The following is a 23,604-nucleotide window of genomic DNA, read 5'->3' as shown; positions in this document are numbered from 1 at the left end:
GATCTTCCAACTTTCCCAAGAATATCTTGGAAGCTTTTAAAAAAAAAAAATCCAAGTTCATACCTTGCATTTGGTTATACAGCTCAGTCTCTTTTACAGATAAAATCTTTGCTTTTTTGATAGAATTCAGGGGACACCGGGCCTTTCCTTCCCTTGCCTGCTCTCTTCCCAGCTTTCTTCCTTTCCAGGTCGACCCATCCTGGAAGTCTGGGGGTGTCCCAGTGCTCGTCTCTCTCCCCTCCCCTCCGTTCCTGGGGCATTTAGGACTAGACCTTAGGAGCTCATAAAAACACAGAATGAGACAGGATCTAAATTCCTATAATACAAATCTGTTTCTACTCGGAAACAGAACCCTTATTTATGGAAAGTGATTTGGAAGTAGTTTTTGACCACTAATGGAATATTCATTTTCCTTTTTCAAATGAATGGAATTACAAGCATAGCAACGGAAATAAAACCAAGTAACCTGGACACACAACAAGTACTTAAACAATAATCAATTAATTATTAAGCAATTTGAAAATCCACATCAATAATGAAACCCCAAGACATCTACTGACTGCCAGGTCAGTGCCAAGCCCTATGGTGGATGTTCCAGGCTCACATTCTCATGGGCCTAAAGGTATAGTTACAAGGCTGCGTGAGATGCACTGCATGTGCCAAGTTCTGGGGCAGCACAAACACAGGAGCGACCAAATCAGTCGGGAAGATTTACCAAAGGGACATGCTCTGAGGGCGGACAGGCAGATCACCCCGGGCCTCGCGGGCTCTGCCAAGGGTGAAGGTGGAATCTTCAGGGGAGACAGGGAGCAGGGAGGTGGCACGGCCACTTGTGTGTGAGGCTGTGTGGGGAATGCAGTGCGGGGGAGTCTGGAGGCCCGGAGGCCAGTTAGGAAGCTCTGGAGCGGTCCAGGTGAGCGATGACGCAGCCTGAACCAAAGCTGTCAGAGGCGCTGGAGAGGAGAGGGACTGGGCGGTGGCAGAGGGCAGAAGGGAGAGGCTCTGGGGCGTGGGGAGTGGACCTGAGCTTGTGGATGGACCTCGCTGTGGTGGGAGATGGAGGAGGGGGGTGAACGTGGCGCGAGTGCACATTCAGACTGCAGGCCTGTGGTGTGAGGTGTCTGGAAACATGTGAACATCTGTCTGAGGTGTTTGGGAGGCAACGGCTGAGTTGAAGAGGATCGTGTGTGACTTCCAGACTCATTGGGACAGAAGGGGTTTCTCAGGGCGCTCAGAGCTGAGGGTGCTGAGCAGGCATTCGCTGGCTGGGCAGCTTCTCCAAAGCAGCATGAGACTGGCACTAAGTGACCCAGCTCACGCTTATAAAGCACAACTCTCCGTATGCACAGATAAGCAGGCAACCGTATTCCAAGAGCTGCTTCTGGGGGTGTATCCAAACCACTCCGTCCCAGGTCTCTGGAAGCCTGGTAGCGCTTAGTTTGAGCTTTGGTTTAACTGGCTTTTCAAACTTTATGTTAAAGAGGTTTAGAGAGCTTTGCTCTCTAAATAGACACCTTTCAATGCACACTTTTTGGAATCTAGCAGATTGGAAGACAGGCAATTACTCTGTTTGTAGGATCAACTGGGGGGGGGGACACAACGAAGGGGGCCTTGGAGTGGGTTTGCCCTGTCCTCCTACCTCCTGAGAAGGCCCAACCCCTGGCCGAGGCCCACAGCAGGTGGCAGCACATGTGCAGGACTAGAATCCAGTGTCACTGGGTGCCACTGCCAGGCCAGTTCCTCAAGCCGGGGAGGGAGAGCTGCACTCAGGCGAGAGAAGCAGGGGTGCTGCTGGGGGTGGAGTATGAATTAGCTCCTAGATCAAGTAAACGTCTTCTGGGCCTGTTTCCCCAGCCGTACAATGGATATGAGGCCTTCTTCCTTACCAGCTAATGTCGATTCGATTAAACGAGTACAGAAGTGAAAGCGCCTGGCCTGTCCACTTATTAAGCGCAGGGAGCAGAGCAGTTTCCATGGGGGTGCTGCCTCCTCTGATTTCTCAGATGGGGAAGGGTCAAGCCAAGACGTCTGGCTGAGGGGCGCCCAGACCCTGCTGGGGAGGGCAGGGCTTCCTCACTCCTTCCCCAGCCACAGAATAGAGAGAATGTCCACTTCCCTGCCCAGGAGAGAAAAGCGTGGGGGAGCCCTTAGCTTCTCTCTGCGCCCTCTTGCTCTCGGCTGCCCAGGGGAGGAGGAGTGTTTCCCTCTGACTTTGGGAGAAGGAACTGAGCAGGCTCTGTGCTCCCGGGGGCCCTGCCCCCGCCCATCAGTCAGTCCACAGGCACCCTGGGCGCTGCCTGCAATTGTCCACGTCTCCTGTGGCGAGTAGCTCAGTCTTTTCAATTTGGAGGTGAGGTTTCAGCAAGCCCATTTGGCCTCAGGTCTAAAGCAGTATTCTCCTTTTAGCCTATTGGTAAAAAAGCTGGCATTTTTACCTCATTTGACTGTCTCCTGGGCCTTATTTCTCATTTAATTCTGAACTTGGGAGAATAAAAAAAGTTATTTATAGGGGGCTTCCCTGGTGGCGCGGTGGTTAAGAATCCGCCTGCCAATGCATGGGACACGGGTTCGATCCCTGGTCCGGGAAGAGCCCACATGCGGCGGAGCAACTAAGCCCGTGAGCCACAACAACTGAGCCTGTGCTCTAGAGCCCGAGAGCGCCGCAGCTACTGAAGCCCGTGCACCTAGAGCCCGTGCTCCACAACAAGAGAAGCCACCGCGATGAGAAGCCCAAACACATTAGCAACCAAGAGTAGCCCCGCTCACTGCAACTAGAGAAAGCCCGCGTGCAGCAACGAAGACCCAATGCACCCAAAAATACATAAAATTTTAAAAATACCAAAAACACTGCTTAAAAAAATAACAAAGAAAAGCTATTTACAGCCTCCCTAAACCTAAACATTTTCCAAGGTAGGAATAGGTATTCTGAAGTCAGAGACTTTTTTTAAAAAAATATATTTATTTATTTATTTATTTGGCTGCACCGGGTCTTAGCTGCAGCATGCAGGATCTTTTAGTTGTAGCATGTGGGATCTTTAGTTGTGACACGTGGGATCTAGTTCTCTTACCAGGGATCAAACCCGGGCCCCCTGCACTGGTAGTGCAGAGTCTTAACCACTGGACCACCAGGGAAGTCCCTCAAGTCAGAGACTTTTGAACTCTTTAAAGAAATCAGACACGATAAGGATGTAGAGGCCAACTAAAAATCCCTTTATTTGCCCTTGTCTGGAACTATTGACATGGCTCATGATGAGGTCTGAGGGGCGTTACGTATGTCTGCTTTAGAAAACAAATGAAATGCTAGTGAGTTCAGTTTGTTGACAAAATATCTTTCAATTATAGGGTTCAGCTTAGGTCTACAGACAGTGGTCCTGCAGGGGAAGAGGCTGCCCCTGTGGGGCCCTCAGAGTGCCCTGAGCTTACCTCTCTCGCTGTTCTCATCACTCTGAGTTGGGCTGTCCACTTGCTATTCTGTCCCCCTTATAACGCCCTACAAGTACTTTTTTTTTTTTTTAAGCACATGGTAGGTCTCAATACATGGATGAATAGATGCAGAATTAAAGGGAGGAATGGTCATAGCCTTGAAAGAGGAAGCTCTGGTGCAGTAGAGGCAAGAGAGCACCTTTTCTCCCCCAGGGGGTCTGAAAAGGCCTCCCCCGGGCTCCCTGCCACCCTGCCAAATGTCTTCATGGCGTCCCCTGGCTGGCTCCATGGGCACTAGCTTTGCAAGGTGGAGGGATTAATGTAATAAAGATCTCAACAGTCTCTGCCCCCAGTGGAAAGCTAACTGCTCTTAGAGAATGAAATCCACAGGAACACAGACTCAAGGCAAGGGTCTTTCTGAGGTTAGTGTGCACTGTCTGGCTAGCTTAAATTATTTTTCCAGGACACATTAGTTTTACTAGACATTTCAAACAGAAGCTGATGTCTCTGCTTGGTGACGGACCTGAAATGGGTTCTGAAGTTGAACTGTCCTGGGTTTCTGTGCTGGCAGTGTGGCCCTGGGAAGGTCCCTGAGCTCGGGCTCTGGGTCCACAAAATACAGCTAATGATCCCTTCCTCAAAGGACTATGACAGAGATGACACATGTTTTCCAAGAGGAGAATATGTACTGCTGGGGCTACATGAGTAGTTTAGGTGATACATGGATGGACACTTATAAAAGTTGTTTTGGATACACCTTTGAAAAACACTGGACCAGTACATCGAACTATGGTTTTACCAACAATCATTGCATAAGATGAGGGTAAAGTTGGTATAAATGTCAGGCTGGAGTCTGTTTAAAGAAAAATGTCAAGTAAAAAAAATGGTACAGATGGAGTACAGAGGAGAGAGTGGCAAAAAATTCTGAAATGGAACTCAAAGGACTTCTTTGAGAATACCTAGCCCCTAAAACTCATGTCTGCCGGTAGTAGGTGCTCTAGAAACGCTGCGTGTTCCGGTCAATGGCCCATCAAAGCAGGCGCCCAGGGAAGGACTGAAGGACAAGCTAGTACCAGGGCAAAGCTGGAAAGAGTTAAAAGAAAGAGGTCTGCGGTTTCTGTGGCCCATCCCCCCTGCAGCTAATCTGTCACCTAATGAAGAAGCGGCCGGCACAAGTGAGCTGGCTGGCAGTTCACTTACAGCAAACTGATTAAGAATGTTCAACCAACAGCAGACTGTAGACCTTTCCAGAGAAAATAAATAGAGTGTAGACTGTATGCAAATGTGTTTGTCACTTTGACAGCACGTCTCAATTAAGGCATCTCGCGGCTGTGGGTAGGCTCTGCGGCTGCAGCTGTAAGGGAGAGCCCGCTGCATGGCTGATACTTGGGGCTTGACCTTAATCCACATGCATGCATTAAAAAAAACCCTGCCTTCCTGTACACTTGCATAATGCTGGCAGCCACGTGAGGGAAGTGACAAACTGGGGAAAAAAAGCCACTTTCATCCTCTCCAGTTTACAGACCTGTGAAGGCACAGACAGCTCTTATTTCAACAGAGTTTGGGGTGGCTTTTTTAATTGTTTATCCCCCACCCGTGCGCACACACGCTCTTATTCTGCATTTAGCTGGGAATGACATTAAAGCATCTCTACTTCTCGCTGAAATGGAAAGAAGGTCTTTCTCCATTTCAAATAGGGCCTCCTTTTTTGTGTTTCGAAAACGGAATGTTTAACACCATGAAATCCCTCCCCCCCCCGCCCCCTCTTTCTCTGTAATGGGCTCCAAACTCCAGAGAGGGGCTCTTTTCATGGGAAGGTTAGTGTGTGCAGGAATGAGGACAAAGGAAAGCAGGAAGCTGGCTCTGGAATGCCATGCTGGCGACGACCGAGGCTGTGCTTTCAGCAAACACAGCCAGGGAACTGGGGCGCAGATTTCTCCAGCCGGGCCTGAGCCCCAGGAGGAGGCAGCTCCTCAGGGGTGCAAACACTGACGCAATTTGAAGATAATCATTAATCAGATGAGCACTGCCCTGTGGACGTTTCTTTCTTGGGCTACATTTCAATTTTTATAACATCCCTTTTAAGTGTAAAATCAGAAAAGGGGGATGGATGTCCCCAAGTTTAAGACGTATGAATGTATTATCTAAAAATATCGATTACAGAGGAAGATTCTAATGTTTCAACAAACTCATCCCTCACAATAATAACCCACAGCAACAATTTCATTAGTTCCCTTCATTTCTAAATAGCTCAAAGCCTGGTACATAGCAGGCACTTGATAAATGTCTGCTAAAAGCAGGAACGTTTTAAATGCATGCTTCTAGATCATTTAGGTGATAAAATAGCATCATATTTAAGATAAAACCGTGAAGATTATTTAAATCATGGGGATGGAATTCATCATCTAATAAATGGTTAAAGAATCAGGTGATTTAAGAATGAATAACCTTGCAAATTCTTGTTACAGTCATAGCTTGCTAACAGAGCCATTTCTCACAAATAAAAAAATTATGACTTTTGCTAATCAAGAGAGTTAATTCAAGAGTAGAGGAGGGTATACAACCTTTTTCAACCAAAAATATAACCACTGATAGGAAATGGATAAGAAAATTTTCAGTTTCTATATGTTTTACTTAAGAGCAAAGAATCAAACAACTGGACAATTTTTAAACGCTCAGGTCGAAAACAGTTGGTTACAGAATCGGATCATGAGAATCGTAGCGTGAGTGTTTACTCTGAGAAGCACGACACCCAGAATCGATTTTCAGGAAGTACATTAATAAAGAACTCCTAATTGATTTTTTTTAAGACTTTGCTTGTTACCTTTTATTTGAAGGTGCAAAGAAGGGCCTGGGATGCTAAAGTGTTCTAATGAGATGCTTAGCTAACAGAGGCACCTTAAACGGAGTACCTTGGAGTGGGGAGGCAGCAGCTGCATTTAATGACTTCATTCAACAGTTCAGCTGGTTTACGACCAGAGCCATGCTGTCTCCTCAAAATTTCTGAAAATTCACCTTTTTGAAACATGTTTGCACCAAGCGAACCTTTGAGACGTGCAAAACTCCATGGAGTTGTTTTGTTTTGCCAGAGAGAGCCGAAATGAAAAACTGTTACATGTGCTATATTGTCTGCTGAAACATAACAAAAAGCCCAGATGGAAGGGCCAGGGTACCTACCTGTCCAAAGTGGACTGTGATTGGCCTCCGGTCTTCTCGGAACTTGGGGTCCTTGGCCTCCACCAGTGGGGACGGCGCCGTCTTCGGCAGCTGCTCTTCTGTGGTGGGGACACAGCCATTCTCGGTGATGTCCTGCAGGGAGAAGTCCGGTCAGGGGGTTGGTGTCAGGGTCATGACCCCTGCCATGAGCACAGGGGCTCCATCCAACCCCATCGCTAAGAGGCCTGCCAGGGAACTCCCTCTGGGACATTCTGAGCCTATCCCCCTGCTAAAGATGAAGGAAACGGAAGGCTAACTTGGCCCTTTGACTTTTAAGGAGTAGAGAAACCAAAATCATGCATATTAAATTACAAAGATAACATCATAATTCACAATAGTGTGTGTGGGGGGGAATGTTTCATCCTACTACCTTACATGGTTATTTTAATTTTCAAATATTCACTCTGTCCACATGCAGACATTTAAAAATTACTTGCAATCATAGCTCGTGCATGGTTTTACATTCTGTTTTTTTCTACTATAAGCATCTCCACGGTGCTCCATAGTCATTAGAATGATAATTAATGGATGCGTAATATTTCACTGAGCAGATACTCAATAATTTAATAAACCATTCTTACTACTATTGGGCATTTAGATTGTTCCTAATTTTTTTTTTAACTTTCTAAACATCTAAACATCACAGTGATAAACACTGCAGTCTTTCTTTCTTTTGTATTATTTCTTTTACAGAAATCCCTAGGAATGAAACTGCTTGATCAAAAGACATAAACATTTTTAAGGCTTTTTATTCATTCTACCAAACTGCTTTCCAATTTACACCAACCACCAGCCATGGATGTGTTATCCGTTTCACCGTGCGTGTTAGCCTCATCGTTTTAAAAATGTATTGCTAATTTAAGAGGTGAAGAATTAGACCTCATTGTTGTTTTAATTTGCATTACTTTGATTATTTGTGAGTGTGGACATTTTCTCCACATTTGTTTACTGATGATGTTACTGTTTGTGAAAACGATGTGTTTCTGCTCCCTCTTTCTTAGCCCTAGTCTTTCTGGCAGAGAATGAAGAAAGAGACCGAAGTCTAAGTTAGGATTCTATGACCTGGAGAGTATTTAGGGAGCCAATGTCATTTTTTTTAAATCAGAAATTTACATTTAATCTGTGCTTGTGATGAATGAAGTCAAATTTTAAGGTAAAGAAAAATCCCAATGTGCCGAAGGCAGGTAATGGCTCCTCTGCCTAACGCTGGCAGCTGACTGTACCCATGGGTTCTTTGGGACATGGATGGTGCCGGGTTGTGCAGTGTGGATCATATGGCTTTATTCAAGTCATGAAACTTGCTTAAATCTTCACTGAAGCAAGGCAGAGATTAAATGTACACGTAAAAAACACTTAAATCATTGTTTTTTTCTAAGTAAAAATAACAGCTAGAATAAAATAATAAATACAGTTTCCAATGATTTTCATTGCAAAAACAAATACACACTTTGGTCAACAAAACACACACCCTTAGTACTCATTAAATTCTGCACATAAAAGACAACTGGCTGTTCTTACTTAGTCAAATAGAGAGAACGGTGACGCATGGATGAAAGTGATCCCTTACTAAATAATAATGCATTAAGGAAGAAACACATGTAACATCTTTGAGCCTCAGTCTCCTCATCTGTAAAATGGAGCTATGGCAGCTATGAGGAGTAAAGGAGATTAAACAACATACGTGTCTTGAACATTTTTACTCAGTAGTGTCCTATATACAGGACTCAGTAATAATAACTGAGTACCTACTAATAAGGTATTCAATAAACTATAGGGAGTAAGTCAACTACACTTTAATAATAAAAATAAATAAACAATAGGGATCCCTCCCCCACCCCTCTTCTCTGTATGTTCAACTCCACACACCCAGCTGAGTCTCCGCACTGCTCGGTAACAACACAGGGAAATGGTGACCTTTTGGTTGTGTGGGGAGGGCTTGCATCAAGTGGCCCCCGAGTCTTAGCCTGGCTGAGGCTCAGTGATGAGAGAAGTTGCCGCCAGCCAATTAGAAAAAGCTTTCTTGGAAAGGGGCTGCCCTAAGGTGCTCAGGTCAAGTGGAACAAAGACGGGGAGGGGCTCCTTCTGTGTCAGAAAGTAACAAAGGGCAAAAGAGGCATTTTGGATCCAGTGGGGTTACTGAGAGGACAGACATAAGAGGTTGAGTAAAGCCAAACAGAAAAAAAAAAAAAAAAAAAAAAAAAAATTCACTTTTAGTTCAGGAAAAATATTGCATGTGTGTATGATTGGTTGGGGAAAAAAATAAAGACATGAAGCAGTAGGGTAATCTAGAAAGAAAATATTGATAGTAATGAAAACTATAAGATGATAACTATTTTTAAAAACGCCTGTGGTCGTTTTGGGAAAAATGTCTTAGTTTACGTTTTTAAGTTAAAATTTTAAGTAAAAATTTCTTAGGTTTTGTTTTTACCATTTAACTACCTGTCTGATCTTTCCAATTCACTCAACCTCTCTGCACCTATTTCTTTATTTTTGCAACGGACACCATCTGCTTGGCGAACTTCAAAGCTACTAAGAGAATGGGTTAAATGAGATGAGATGTGAGGAAGCGTTGAAAAATGTCAAAGTCCTGCACAAATTGAACGTTAGAGACTTATTCCCTGCAAAATGGAAAAAGCACCATCTAAAAGGAAGAGCTTCCCTGTGCTGAGTGTCTACTACTTGAAGTCACTTCTCCAGACCCTTGACCTTCACTATCACACTTAGTTTCCAGAAGAGCCACAAGGTAAATAGGATTATCGCTCTTTTATAGGTGACGAAACAGGGCTCAGAGAGGGCAAGTTACCCAAGGCTACACGGCTAGAAAGTGGAGGAGCCCAGAGCAATGTGATTTCTGGCATTTATACCATATCGACCCATGACAATAGCACAAGAGAAGGTATTCTGAGTTGAGAAGGTGCTCAACAAATCATCAGGTGTGACCTCGTCCTCAGAAACCCCTTTGTCACACTGATCCTAAGCTGCCGTGCTGTGTGCTCTCTGCACACTTATCTTATCCCTATAGTCTGAATGCCTTGGGGTTTGGGTTCTCTGCCCCAGAGCCTGGAATATAGTACATGCTTTCTGACGAATCTTTGTTGAATTGAACATTTGGAAGGCAAATGTGTCCAATATACACACGTGCTTGTGCATCAGTAAGCAGCGCTGCACGCTAATTTTCTTTAGTTACACGAGCCAAAGGTGCCCAAGGCTTCTTACAAAGTCCTGTAGCTCGCCCCACCAGTCTGTTAACTTCTTCACTATTTCCTCCACCTGGGGAAGGATGGCTGCTTCTTCCCAGGGTCCTAGAGAGCAGGGCGGGAGGAGCCCTAGTCAGGAAAGAAATAGGGCCCGTTTACGTCCTCTACTGTAGGTACCAGTAGAGACCTTACACACTGTAGGGATCCAAAACCACAACTCCTGGTGCTCACGATTAAAGAAATTGTGTTCCAAGAATTAACTAAGATGCCATCAGCAAAGAGTATGGGAGAACGGGCACTCTCATACCCTTCTGGTAGGAACACAAACTGCAATTCCTATCAAAACCCTACAAGAGGTAAAGGGCCTTTGGCCCACTAATTCCACTTCCAGAAATTTATCTGGATGAAATAATTAAGAATTCCCGCATGGATTTACCTATGAGGACGTTTGCCTAGAAAAAATGGGAACTAAAGTGTCCAATAATGGGATTAATGAATGTATGTATGTCCATCAGATAAAATTATATGTAGCCATTTAAAACAACAACATGTGCAGGAAACATTTAGTGGTCTGAGAAATGGTCAGGATACAGTTAGTGAAAATGCAGGTTATAAAATGAGGTTATTTTATTTTTGCTTGCCGGATTTGTTGAATTTTCTCCAACAAACATGTTTTTCACTTGTAAATGTTCAAAGTGTCATTAAAAAAAAAAAACAAGGGCTTCCCTGGTGGCGCAGTGGTTGAGAATCTGCCTGCCAATGCAGGGGACACGGGTTCAAGCCCGGGTCTGGGAAGATCCCACATGCCACGGAGCAACTAGACCCGTGAGCCACAACTACTGAGCCTGTGCGTCTGGAGCTTGTGCTCTGCAACAAGAGAGGCCGCAACAGTGAGAGGCCCGCACACCGCGATGAAGAGTGGCCCCCGCTCGCCGCAAGTAGAGAAAGCCCTCGCACAGAAACGAAGACCCAACACAGCCAAAAATAAATAACTTAATTAAATTAAATTAAAATTAAAACAAAAAACAAAACAAAATCATGAATCTGGTGGGAAGTGTAAATCTGTTCCTTCCTGAAGAGTCACACAGGAGGAAGACACTAGACAGAGCTGCAGATCAGAGGCCACTGCAGGGCGGCCGATTTCTTCCCAGGAGCCTCCACAGCTCGGCTCAGAGCTGGGACACTATTAGTTCCCATCCCTCGGTAAAGCAAAGGAGTCAGAAAATAATCCGATTCGTATCACCTTCCCCAAGCTGGAATAAAAAATCATGACTGGGATCTAATTTCCACCTGTCTGCGGAGAAGGCAGGGCCAGAGTCCCCAGCAGAAGCCTGGAGGCAGGAACCCAGAGAAGGAAGGGGGCTCTGTGTGGCCTTGGGTGGGAGCTGGGGTGAAGGAGCTGAGGATGTGACTTCATGAGGCAGAGGTTCCAGGAGAACATTCCTGGCCCAGGGGAGGTAGGGAGCAGGGTGCCTGGAAGACTACTCTGTGTGTGGAGGACCAAAAGGGAGAGGGTCCCACGCCAGCCATGTTCTCAGGGTTTGTGCCCACAGGCGTGTGGACAGATTGGTTGCTCCAGGTGTGGGATGTGAGAGGACAGATGGGATGGTAACTCCCACTTGCCGAGTGGCTACTACGTGTTGCTGTTTAAATCCACTACCTCTTCTAATCCTTACAACAATCCAGTAAAAATCTGTATTTCCCCTACTTTACAAATGAGAAAAACTAAGTTCAGAGAGGTCTAGTAACTTACTCAATGTCACACAGTTAATATCCTACACAACCAGCACTGAACTTGGTTCATCCACCTGCCTCAGAAGCCTAAACACCACTCCACATTGCAGGGGGGAGCTTTAAAGCCTCCTGGGAGGCCGAGGCCTCCCATCTCTGACTCAGTTTGCTGGTCTCCATGTTCGGATTTGTGCAGTGCCCTTCTTTTCCAGTCTACTTCACACTACAGCAAATGCAAATTACAATATGAATATTGATATCGAAATAGTATCCAGAGTTGGAATGTCTGTGATTGAGGTTGCAGCGGAGACAGGGAGCTGACAGTTGTGTGATACGGTGTGAAAACGTCTGTTCTACAAGAGTCTACCGGGATCTCCCTGCCCTACACGTGCTTCCTCACTCTCTTCAATACACCAGGAAATGTTTAGCCAGAAACTCAAGGCTTCACTAACCCAACTGTGAGTTTGCTCCCTTCAATCACACAGACTCTAAATCAACAAGCTCAATTTATCTTTAAAAGATCAAAGATTTAAAAAGGGCGGTGAGGGAATTGCCTGGTGGTCCAATGGTTAAGACTTGGTCGGCCCTTTCACTGCTGTGGCCCGGGTTCAATCCCTGGTCCGGCAACTGAGATACTGCAAGCTGTGTGGTGCGGCCAAAAAAAAAAAAGGGGGCTGTGAAATGGACACAGTTGATTCAGTCATTTTGATTTTGATACTGAAGAAAAAAGATAATTTTTTAGGGGTTCCCCGGCAGGCAAAAGAATGACATCCTCATGTAAATATCTTAATGTTTCCTGTAGGTGAGAAAGAATGTGTGCGCAGCCACTGCTTTTAAAACAGGGCATTCTGGTGCCAGCTGCGTACGGCACTGCAATAGAATGCGATTTGTTGAGAGCCGCAAGCCCAGCCACACAGCATCCTCCTGCAGGCCAGCTCTGGCAGGGAGGTGCTCTGGACAAAAGCACTGCATTCTCCCTTTAGAAAGCGACGGCTGGGTAGCATTCTTTGCCATTTCTTCTTCTTCCTAATTTTGAGCAAGTTAAACTTCAAAGAAGGCCAAGCTATAGAAGAACTTGACCACCTTGTTCCATTTATCCAGAGAAATGTGTTATCCCTCCTTCTTTTTTTGTTGTTGGGCCGAAGCAGAGCAGGTATGGAATAAAGCCACACTACAGTCTCTATTAACAATTATTTGCCAATGGTCACACGGATACCCTGAAAGCGCCTCTTTCAGATGCTTTGAAAGTCTGCAGCACAAATGAACGAGGGATGGAGAAGGGGCCCTGCTCAGTCGTATTAGAGATGGACCCTCCACACACCATGGTGACCTCTCCACAGGTCAGCCCCACATTTTCTATTTGCAATTCAAACCCAAGGCGAGAGTGAAGAGGGCAAGGTTGGGTTCTTGATTATACCTGAGGGGTCACCATTGCTATGCAGAGTTAGAGGAGGCCAGGTGGCAACCCAGTACATTTGAAAATTGGGTCTTTGTTGGGAATTGCCTCAATTTCATAGCAGAAACCAAACTTGAGATGTCTGTATTGGACGCATCTAGGGAGCCACACAGATATGTTGCCACGTAAAGGGGAAGGGGCAGAGGAGAGGAACAAAAAAGCCAAGGAAATATTTTCTACCGCACTGAGAGAGGTCAGACAAAGCCAAATCCTAAATTAGCTCAGGAAGGGGAGCTGCAGCACTGTGGAAGACCTGGTCCCATCTGTCCCAAACAATGCTAGAGTTTCAATTACAAAATAGCTCTTCCAAGAACAACTGCAAAATATCAAGTCTGAAGAAATCTGTAAAACCGAAGGGGGGGAAAAGTGAAAATTGAAAAGGGTGCACTAATAGATCTGTCAACAGTCCGATGGTGACAAGCCGCATTTCTATGAAATGCCGTCACCATTTGTGTCACCTGAAATGTACTGACACTCTCTACAGAACATTATCTCCTGAAGCTATTCTTGAAAAGACTGGCGGGGGAAGAGGAGAAGGGGAGAAAAGGCTCTGCCTCAGATACCATCAAGGAAAGGAAAGGGAGATGGCGTGAAGGAGAGTGATCTAGATTGTTTAAGTGAACCTTTGAACAACATCAAAAACCTGAGCTTAACTGGTTATCTGCAGAAATGTTACACATCATAAAAAGGGGATTTTCTTAAGGCCCGATGCTTACTCATACGAGGAGGGAGGCAATGGCCTGCAGAGAGTGGATCTGACCAAGGAGGCGCACGTGTCCTCTGCTTGAGGAGGGACCCTTTCTTTGCTTACTTTAGGTAATATTCTAATACTAGCCCGATGCAGTTATCAAGGAGGGAAAACCTGGTGAGAGCTCCGCCCTCCCTGCCCCTCCATTTTATATCAGCAGTCCAATTCAGTTACATGTGACTGGGATAGGAGATAAAAAGGTATATTTAGGGACTTAAATAACATCCAAGTAAAGAATTCCACCTGCCAGTCTCTGGCAGGGTGCAACAGACCACAGTTAAGGTCTATGTGAACTTACATTAGCAAGATTTTAATTTCAGGACTTGAATCTCAGCTGCTAAAAATTCACTCTCAGCTGAAACTAAGCATTTGAATCTTAGTCAGAACAAATTATTTTGCAATTAAAGTTAAGGAATCAATTCCTTTGACCATTTCAAGTTAATGAGAGGTCCTTTCTGACTTCCTAAAATTAAAACTGCTTTCAATTTTTAAAAAACTGCCGAGACAGACGAAGGCCCTTATTAGCCTGGTAAATTTCGGGGGTGTGGGAATAATCAAATAAGTGATCTCAAACACCTTCTGGAAAACAAAACACTTGTTTCAGGAAGGCAGTATGAAATACTAGAGTGGTAAGAGCAAACACTGAGGTAGATGGATCTGGAATCGAATCCCGGCTCTGCCAGGCTCGAACAGCATGACCTTGGGCAAATTACGCCACCTTTGAACCGTGGTCCCCTTACTCATGAAATGAGAATAAGACCCCCCAGTGTTGTTCTATGGATTAAATGTGAAAGCTCCTGGCCTGGACCACCCTTAGAAAGTGCTTAACGAAGGCTGGCAATGCTATTAATGACGATGATATTCATAACAATATAAAGATGCCCTCTCTGTTGTATGAACCTCTCTGTACAAGTCCAGAGAATCAGGTAGGGGGACTCTTGGTCAGGATGTAGTTTGTATGATTTTATACGATTTTACTGATGGTCCGAGAAGACAATCAGAGCCTCTCCCTGCCCCTCTGAGTCTCACACATGAACTGTGAGTAGAGCCCGAAGTGTCCTCCTCAAACCCACCCTCTGTGCCCCGTTCTGTGTGGCGGCCGCGTGCGTGCCAGAACCATGGCAGTCATTTCCTGGAGATGCTTCTTGGTTTTGGTTACAGTCAGCCCCAGAGCAGAGGTCAGCTGTAGGCGGTGGTGGTGCCGGGATGGGGAGGCCGAGCCAATTTGTATGGACCCTGGTGAAGCTCAGGCCCGGTGGGGCGGGCAGGGGACAGACTGACAGTGGTAACTCTGAACTTGCTTGCCTTTGTGGGTTTAAGCCAGTCTTAATGTTATTTGAAGACAGTTTTTTGTCTGTGAATATTTATAACAGTGTGAAAACTCCCGGACAGCTGGTAATGCATTTTGAAGTGTGCTAACAACACTGTATCAAACAGCCTCTATTGATCACATCGTACTTTTTTGTGGCCACGCATTTCATACATGGTGCTTATACATTTTGAATAAGAACTTCAAGTACCTTTTGCTTCAAGCGGTTTTTCACCTCTTTTATTCCCATTTTTGCATGATCTTTTGCCTGCATGAAAAATTAATTTAAGTTAAGATTCCCTCTCTGTTTCCAGCAGGGACTATGCTTGATTTCAGTCCATCGTGAATCACCTTCTCTGATTACTAGAAAAAGGAAGGAAAAATGGGATCATCAAGTTGAAAACATAATGGCTATGAAAACAAATACAATGTTGAAAGGTTAAAAAAAAAAAATCCCTTAAAGAGGCTACAGAGATTTTATTTTCTGCATTTTGATGGGACTGATTTTTTTTTCCCCTCCGAAGCCCTTCTTCTGCTCTCTGTAATTATTTATCTCCGCAGCCTGGTGACAGCTACCAGTAAGAGGAGAGCAGAAGCTTCTTCAGCTGCAAGATTCAGAATATCTATTACACTTCACCAGGGCAGGGCCTCAGGACCAATTTTCTGCCCAGGCTGAACAGACACATCGCTGGGTTCCTCTGGTGCCATTTCTTAAATCTCATTTCGGCAGACACCCTGGCTTTTATTTTCTGTCATTCTAAGACCTGTGTGGTTCTCTTGGCAGCCACCCGCCCCATTAAAATAGCTACAATTTAAGCACAGAAAGGACTAACAAAATTAAAAATGGAAATAAAACAAAACCACCCCAGTTAAGTGGCTCAGAGTCAAATTAGCAAGCAAGAGAAATCATGAGAAAAAATACTTGAGGCCCGTAAAAGATGGAGCATCGGGAACTGGTGTGTTCTCTTATTTTCACTCTGCTGTGGGCACGAGTTTCACAAACAATGCATTTCCTATATAGGGCAGTGATGAGAGAGATGATGAAGAATTTGGGACAAAAATTCGGGGGGGTGTCCCACCAGGAGCACTCTTCAGTAACCTGTAAAGGAGCTGCTTTATTCTAACATTCTAACAAGGATACGTGTAGGAAAGGTCTGCCAGAACACCTGACAGACCACACCTCTGGTTCTCAGGGATGTAGGCGTGGACAGCCTGAATTTTAGCCACCCTGTCTACATTTTAAAAGCTAAAACCAGTAGCCTCCCTTTTCTCTATTGCAGCAACTGTGTGTAGAAACATTTTAAATTAAAAACGTCACTGACCTGGTCATGAAACATCAATGCCAAATAATTCTAAGAGCATTGAGAGCTCTAGGAAATTGCACAGCAGCCCCCGAACCATCTCGGCAACATAGGATCAGGCCTATTTAAGAGTCTCGTCATGCTAAGGAACAGATCTGTTGGGATCCTGAGACCAAGACCAGTACTTACGAACTTATAGACGGTCTTCATGGCTGGGTTTGCTTTCGTTTTTACAGTATTCAGAATTGCTCCACTTCCTTTCTATAAAAAAAACGCCAGTTAGCAATTTGGACTGAAGATATAGTAGGCCAACACCAACAAAGACCTCTTCTCTTTAATCAAGTTAAGCCACATTTCATAAGTGTGTAACTTAATTAGAGAAACAGCCCTAGATGGTGACTGGTCCCGGGCAATTAAGTTACCGCCACGGCGGAATCCCTCTGGAGGGGTATGGGAGCGGGTGGCGAATGAGGATGGAGATGAACTAGCTGAGCGGGGAGACCCCAGGCTCAGTAGTTTGCTTGGCGCCTGTCTGCTGGCTGGGAGGAAAGCTCGTCACAGGCTCTCTGAGGCAAGGGTTTCCTCAGAGTGATCTACAGCTTCTCAAGAAGTTCCAGTTACCACGGACAACATTAAGGGAAGTTTAATAACAATGGACTCTAACTAACACCGAGCCAGGGCAGGAAACTGGGGGCCCACTTAGGCAAGATTATCTGGCTACTGTGGCTACCTTAAGCCATGAACCCTTCTTTCCTCACCCTGGTTTTCTGTGTTGTTTTTTAAAAATCACTGTGGTAGGCTGCCTCCCTAACACATACATCTTGACAAAGGGAGACAATGAATAGCCACAGACGTTCGTTGTTTATGCTTTAGTATAAATCCGACATACCGATTCTTTGGCTCTGTTTTTTCAGGAGAGCAGGGGAGCAAAAGGAGGAGGGAAGGCTTTCCCAGTACACAGAGGAGGCAACGCATGTGTACGAAGCGTTTTGTGAGGGCTCACTGTGGGGACGTCCTGGCTTAGGCTCTGAGGGTACCGAGCCACCGGAGGACCGGTCTCTGCCTTCAAAGACCTCCAGTCTGGGGGGTAAACAAGTGCAACCCGAGATGGTGAGAGCTGCACTGGCCGTGTGCACAAGGAGGGTGGTGGCAGCTCACTGTGTGGAAGGGCGGAGAAGGCTTTCGAGGATGAAATATTTGGGCCATGAAGGATGAGTAGGAGCTCATGGTGGGGAGAGGAAGGATAAGGACATTCTAGGGACAGGACACAGCACATAAATAAGTGCAGAAGCTGCAAAGCCATGGTGTGTTCTGTGAGTAACAAGGGCCGTGCATCGCGGGAGGACTGGCAAGTGGGGCTGAGAGCCAGACAGGGTCAGCCCACAGAGGGCCAGCACAAGGAGTCCACACTCCAGAAGATTTTTAACCAAATGCATCACATAATCAGATCTGTGGTAATTCCAGCTGATTTGAATGGAGAGAGAGACCTGATCCAGTGCGTATACAACAGAGTAAGATACGCTATGTAATTATTAGGATTAACTTTTAGCACAAGTTTTGGTAACCGCCTGCATTAGAAAATTTGAGCTTTAATTAAGAACTTCAAAATTTGACCTAGAAAGCATTCTCTGTTGTAGGATAATAGGAAATTTTCACCCACTCACATATTCCACACTGCTTTCCAAAATTACTCAGTATCCTATTTCAATGGTCCTTTAGAGTATTAAAACTCCCTTTATCAATCAATCAACAAGTCCTTATTGCTTGTCTGTGATTTGCCAAGTGCCGTGTTTGGCCATATGAGAGGAACAAAAGAAGCCTTTCATTGAGGAATTGCTTACTCTCGGCCCACTGCAGCCACTTCCAAGGAACCTGCCTTGGCAGTAGCGCACTTGGCCCACAAGCAGGAGAGAATACTTGTCACACTATGTCGGAGCTGCCCGTCTATGTGCCTGCCTCCCCAGTAAGGCCGGGAGCTCCCCCAGGGCAGGGCCTGCGTCCTGCTCTCCACTGTCTCCCCAGCACCCAGCGTGGCGCCCAGCACACAGAAGCCCTTTGGTACACACTCACTAATGAACCCACGTAAAGGAAAGGCAAGCATCTGAATTCTTTAGTGGCTTCTGAAGTCCTAAGCACCTGGCTTCCAACACAATAAAAAACTGTTCACAACAACAGCGAGGGGATGAAAACTCTCAGGGATGCGTTTTCCATCCTCTCAGGAGCCTTTGCGGTGAAACATATTCAGAGCAGCAAGAGGCACGAATTTTTGGTTTTCCCATGAAGAGTTCCCAACTGGTCTGGCCCTAGAAGGAGACCCCGCAAAATGCTCTAAGATGGCAACATCCTTTCAACACGCCTTGGCCTGCTTCCTGAGACACGGACGCTTCCCCTGGCTCTCATCATCCTCACCGAGGGATGGCTTTGGACAGTCTCATCCTTGGCCCGAGAAGGGCCTGGCTTTACAAACAAAAGCATCTTCAGCTGGGAGAACAGAGTGCCCTGGGCCGAATGACAGCCTGGTGGGTGGCAGGGGAAGAGGAGGGCTGCCAGCAGGCTAAGGAGGGGCCCAGGTGGCTCTGCGGGGGTGACACTTACCCGGACTGTGGAGAGCCACTGGTGGTACAGTTTATCGCTCCCTGGGGAAGGAAGAAGCAGAGAAGCTGGTATTTAAAGAAGTCATGTGTATGCCCTCAGGAGTTCCTCAAGTTGCTTTCAGCATGCAGGACTTGGAAAGTTCAAAATCTGCGGAATCACGTGGAGGCTCCCATGCACCACTCCCTGAAGGAGTTGCTGCCACAGGTTTCCTTTCTCAAAGTGAGATCTGATCCTATCAGTGCCCCGAGTACAAACCCAAATCCTCCTCCTTGCCTACTGGATAGAGGTCGGGCCCCTTAGCAACCCTGCTCTCTTCCCCTGTCCTGTCTTGGCACTACCCACCCTCTGCCTCTCCATCCTGTGCTTCCATCCTGCACAACCTCAGGTTCCCTGGCCACACCTCCTCCAAGCCGTCCATGCCCTTGCAAATGCTGTTCCCCTTGCCTGGCCACCGTTCCCTGCTCTCTCTGCTGCAGGGACCAGCTCAGTCATTTCCTCTGTAAGTTTCTCTTACTCCTTCCTCTCAACAGCCCTCTAGAATAGGTGACACCCATTCAGAGGTCCACGTTCTCTAAAGTTCTGTGAGCCACACCAGAGCAGGAACCACAGGGCCGTGTGTCCAGTGTAAGCACACTGCTGGACATACACTCGGCCCTTCTCATGCTTAAGCAGTGACAGGGAAAGAAAAAGGAGGTGCTGTGAGGAACTGATTCATTTTTATCTGGTGGGATAAGTAGGTCTTATCAGCAGACAGCTTTTCTAGGAGTCCGAATGACTAGACTTAGTTTAGCAACACATAAAGCCTGTCTTCTCCCCAGAACCCATATTCAACTGTTAGAACGCTACTCAAAACCCGCCTGCTTTGTGAAGCCCTCATGTTACAGAGTGAGCATTAATAGAGCCCTGCTCTACCCGCACAAAACCCCGCGTCTGCTCCTTTTCCTGCAGTGGCTTAGTCTGTATTTGTCTTTAGTTATGAGCTTTCTCCCATCAGTCTAAAAGTTCCCTGAGGGCAGAACTGGGCCCCCATTCTTACTGTACAGGGCTGTGGACACAGTAGATGTCCAGGAAATGCTCATCAACGACTCACACCCCAGTTTTATTGATTACTGTGCTCTCCATGCAGCACAGGCTGGTAGGGCCTGACAAAGGGGTCTGTAGGTGAGATCACACCTGGCTCTATGAGTTTATGGACTGCCAGCTGGATTATCAGCTCAGTCGAGACCAGACACACGCCCAGCAATAAGGGGGGGCTAGCAGTGTGATGATTATTGTTTTGCATTTAGTTTTACTTTGCTGACAGAGACTGAGGCTTTGGGTCTTGGCAAGGCAGCCAGATTGGGATTCAGGAGGCAGGGTCAGCCACTAACATTTCTCTGGGCCTCAGATGCCTCCTTTGAAAAATGAGAGGATGATTCCTTTGGTTCTAAAGGCCTGCAGAGACAGGGCACCCACGATGATCTTCACATTTTAAAGAAACATCGACTAAGCTGCGATCCTCTGCCAGGGTCTGTCCTGGGCGACTGCACAAACCTTTCCTTGGGGTCTCTGATTTAATCTCAACAGGACTCCTGTGAGGTAGGCACCGTTACACTCCATGCACAGATAAGAACACTTCAGCTGAAAGAGGTGAAGTGACTCGACCAAGTTCTCACTGCTGGGCAGTGAATCCTGGTGTCCTAATTCGATTCCTCATGTGCTTTCCATTGCATCGTGCAGGCCACTACGTTACCTAGACTTCGCCCACCCAGGAGAAGCAAGTGACCCCAGCACAGAGGACTTCAGATGGGCCAGTGTGCCTCTCATCAGAACATGAAGAGGAATTCCAACACTTCAAGGCCAAGGTTGCAATCAGTCTCTCTAATCCCCAGTGAAGGAAAAAAGAAGTCATTGCCGCTCCTAGCGAACACACCCCAATCCCACAGACAGCCCACAGCTCAGAAAGAAAAACGAAATGCCCTCACCAGCATACTCGCCCATGTTGATCTCCTCTTCAAAAACATCACTGAAGCCCTCACCGGAATTGAGAAGGTCTAATCTACCATCGATAAACTATACAAAGAAAGAACAAAAGCGTAACAGCTAGTGCAAAGGAACGGGGAAAGGACGTTCAGCTGGGCTCCTTAGTAGATGACCAAAGAACCAAGACAGGAAAGGGTCTTTGGAATTGTGAGCTTAAAAAGGCGAGTTTCTGAAAAACTCGCTGCGTGTTTATGATAACTTATAAACCTGCATGGCATATTTGCAAAGGCTCCGTCTGGTGGCTGAGCTCCCTTCTCACCCAATCTCCCTCCCCAGACTCTGGGCCTCTCTGGGCTGAGGCCTGCGTTCCCCCCATGCCTGCAGCCTCAGTGCTTAGAGTGGAGGCAGCTGCAGAAACCCCACCAGGGACCCAGGTGCAGAACAGGCGAGGGTGCCGGGCACCTGTTTGAAGAGCTGCAGCTGTGTGGCGTTCTGCAGGAACTGCCTCATGGCTCCGGAGCGATAGTGGGACACGAAGGCTTCCTCGCAAAAGGTGATTGGCTCCTCCTGGGAGACAGAGATGAGACGGGGAGAGGAGGGTTAGAGGGATGGAGTGAGAGAGATCAGTGCTTGAACTCTGTTAGGTGGCACTCCTACATCTGCTGATTTATCTAATCCTCACTTACCTGTGAAGTGGCTGTTATGCTCGATGGCATTCTACTCTGGATGAGGAGGTTATTTCAGAGAGGAAAAGACATCTCCCAAGGTCGTAGGGTAAGAGGCAGGGTGGGAACCAAAGGCGGTATTCCAAACCCCACCCCGCCCCTTCCATATCAGCCACAGGCACACCCCAACAGCAAGTTAGTGGGATGTGCCCTTCGGGGGGGATGATTTCCAAACTCTTCTTTTCACTTTCAGGAGAGGAACTCTTTCTCTGGACAGCACCTTAGGCAGAAGGAGACCTGCCGCATTCAACAGCCCAGCTGCTCTGGGAGGGCTGGGGGCAGGAATGGAGGCTGGGCTCTCCTTGCTGGGTGGTACCCTGCCCCCCACTTGCCCCTTTGCAGTCCCTAAGGCACCAGCCGTGGAACGCAGTGTGGAAACTATTTACAGAGTGAGCTTAACCAGTAGCGAGTTATAATTTTAAAATAATTAATTATATTAAAAACCAGGGATGATCAAAAATAAGATTTATCATCCAGTCAACTTTGTGCTTATGCTGCTTCATGAGGACTACATTTTATGAGTCAAGAAGAGACACCCTAAGCTTAAAAAACCACCCATCTTTGTAGTCAGCACCTCACTCCTCCTTTGAAGGTATGTGGTACTCATCTACACAGACAAGTCTTTAATTTCAACAGTGTATTCTCAATTCTGAAAGATCAGACTTTTACATGTTGAACTAAATTAAAGGTACCTCTCCCTTCACAGACTTGGTGGCAAACACAGACGTTTGAAGCTCTACTTTTAATGAGTTAGGTGAGTGTTAAAGTTACTGTGTAGCGGCTGTAAATTCCAAGAGTCCCTCCTGCTTAAATCCAGCCAATATTAGCTCAGCAACTGGGCAGACCTACTGCTCAAGGGTGATAAGGATGACCCTAAAATACTAGGGTGAGGGGAATGTTTATTTTTATACAGTTACACCTCACCTAATTTTACAAAGAATCTGAGGCAGCTTACATGAGCACCTAAAACAAAGAAAAAAAATCAGCGCTGGAGAATACATAAATATGTAAAACGTATTTATTTGGGAAAATAGTATCTGGATATGCAGATCCTATATGGTTTCTAAAATTCAGTTACAAAATTAGCTCTGAGCTTCCTGGCTGCCACCGAAGCAAGAAGGGAACAATGCAAATGTTATATTGTCTGTGAGGAAAAAATACACACCAGTTCCTCAGGAAAAAGGGTTTTCATGACATTTATTACTTTGGCATGGATTTATACCTTCCTTGCTGAACAGTGGAAAGATCAGCTAGTGAGAACCAACAGAAGCCCACCTGGAATTCCATTCCTGTGGCCTAGAAGTGTCGCTCCTCACCCTTGGAACCACAGCAGGGCAATTAATTCTCTCTCCAGGAGGCCTCATCCACGAGCACAGTGTCACCCGTACACTGATCACTCCTGATAAACACCGTCAGCTCAGACGTCTCTTGTCCCAAACCCATATGTCTCCATCTCCACCTGAATGGCCCACCAGAACCTCAAACTCAGAATGGCCAAAACTCCCAATTACTATCCCATCTGGACTGCACTCTAAATCTTTTTTTCTTTCTGAAGTTATCATTATCCATAGCTACTCACAGCAGACCTATCAATTCCCTAGTCTTTCCCATTTTCCCACTGCAACGTCTCATCTGTCTGTCCCCTGCTCTCTATCCCTTGGCACGGGCCTGACTGCCATGGTGGACGTTCAGCTTCATGTCCCTCTCTTGTTTCGTTCCTCCCCGTCCACTTCAATCCTTCTGGCCAGAGTGATTTCTAAAATGCATATTGGATCATGTCACTATCCTACTCAAGAACTTTGATGGTGGAGATGTTACATTTGTGTGATTATTTAATTCTTGCACTAGACTATAAGCTTCATGGGGGCAGGAACAGTCCCCGTTTGTCTAACAGCAAGTGTCACACACGCGAGCTCCTGTGCGGGGGAGGAAAGAACAAGT

At 46.2% G+C, this 23,604-nt stretch overlaps 1 protein-coding gene across 5 annotated transcripts in view; it reads right to left on the bottom strand.

Annotated features, from left to right (window-relative positions):
• The window catches only part of DENND1A (DENN domain containing 1A), a 493,467-nt gene that overhangs the window by 47,351 nt on the left and 422,512 nt on the right, over positions 1-23,604 (bottom strand). For all 5 annotated transcript variants that reach the window (XM_060014177.1, XM_060014178.1, XM_060014173.1 and 2 more), the window contains 6 exons: positions 21,401-21,505; positions 20,941-21,028; positions 18,977-19,017; positions 16,571-16,642; positions 15,292-15,348; positions 6,601-6,732 (listed from right to left, as the gene is read on the bottom strand). In XM_060014177.1, coding sequence (XP_059870160.1) covers positions 6,601-6,732; positions 15,292-15,348; positions 16,571-16,642; positions 18,977-19,017; positions 20,941-21,028; positions 21,401-21,505 — 495 coding nt within the window. The remainder of the gene's footprint in view (positions 1-6,600; positions 6,733-15,291; positions 15,349-16,570; positions 16,643-18,976; positions 19,018-20,940; positions 21,029-21,400; positions 21,506-23,604) is intronic.

The sequence above is a fragment of the Delphinus delphis genome, chromosome 6 (assembly GCF_949987515.2).
Source record: "Delphinus delphis chromosome 6, mDelDel1.2, whole genome shotgun sequence".
NCBI lineage: Eukaryota > Metazoa > Chordata > Mammalia > Artiodactyla > Delphinidae > Delphinus > Delphinus delphis.
This window is presented reverse-complemented; position numbering and strand designations above follow the sequence as displayed.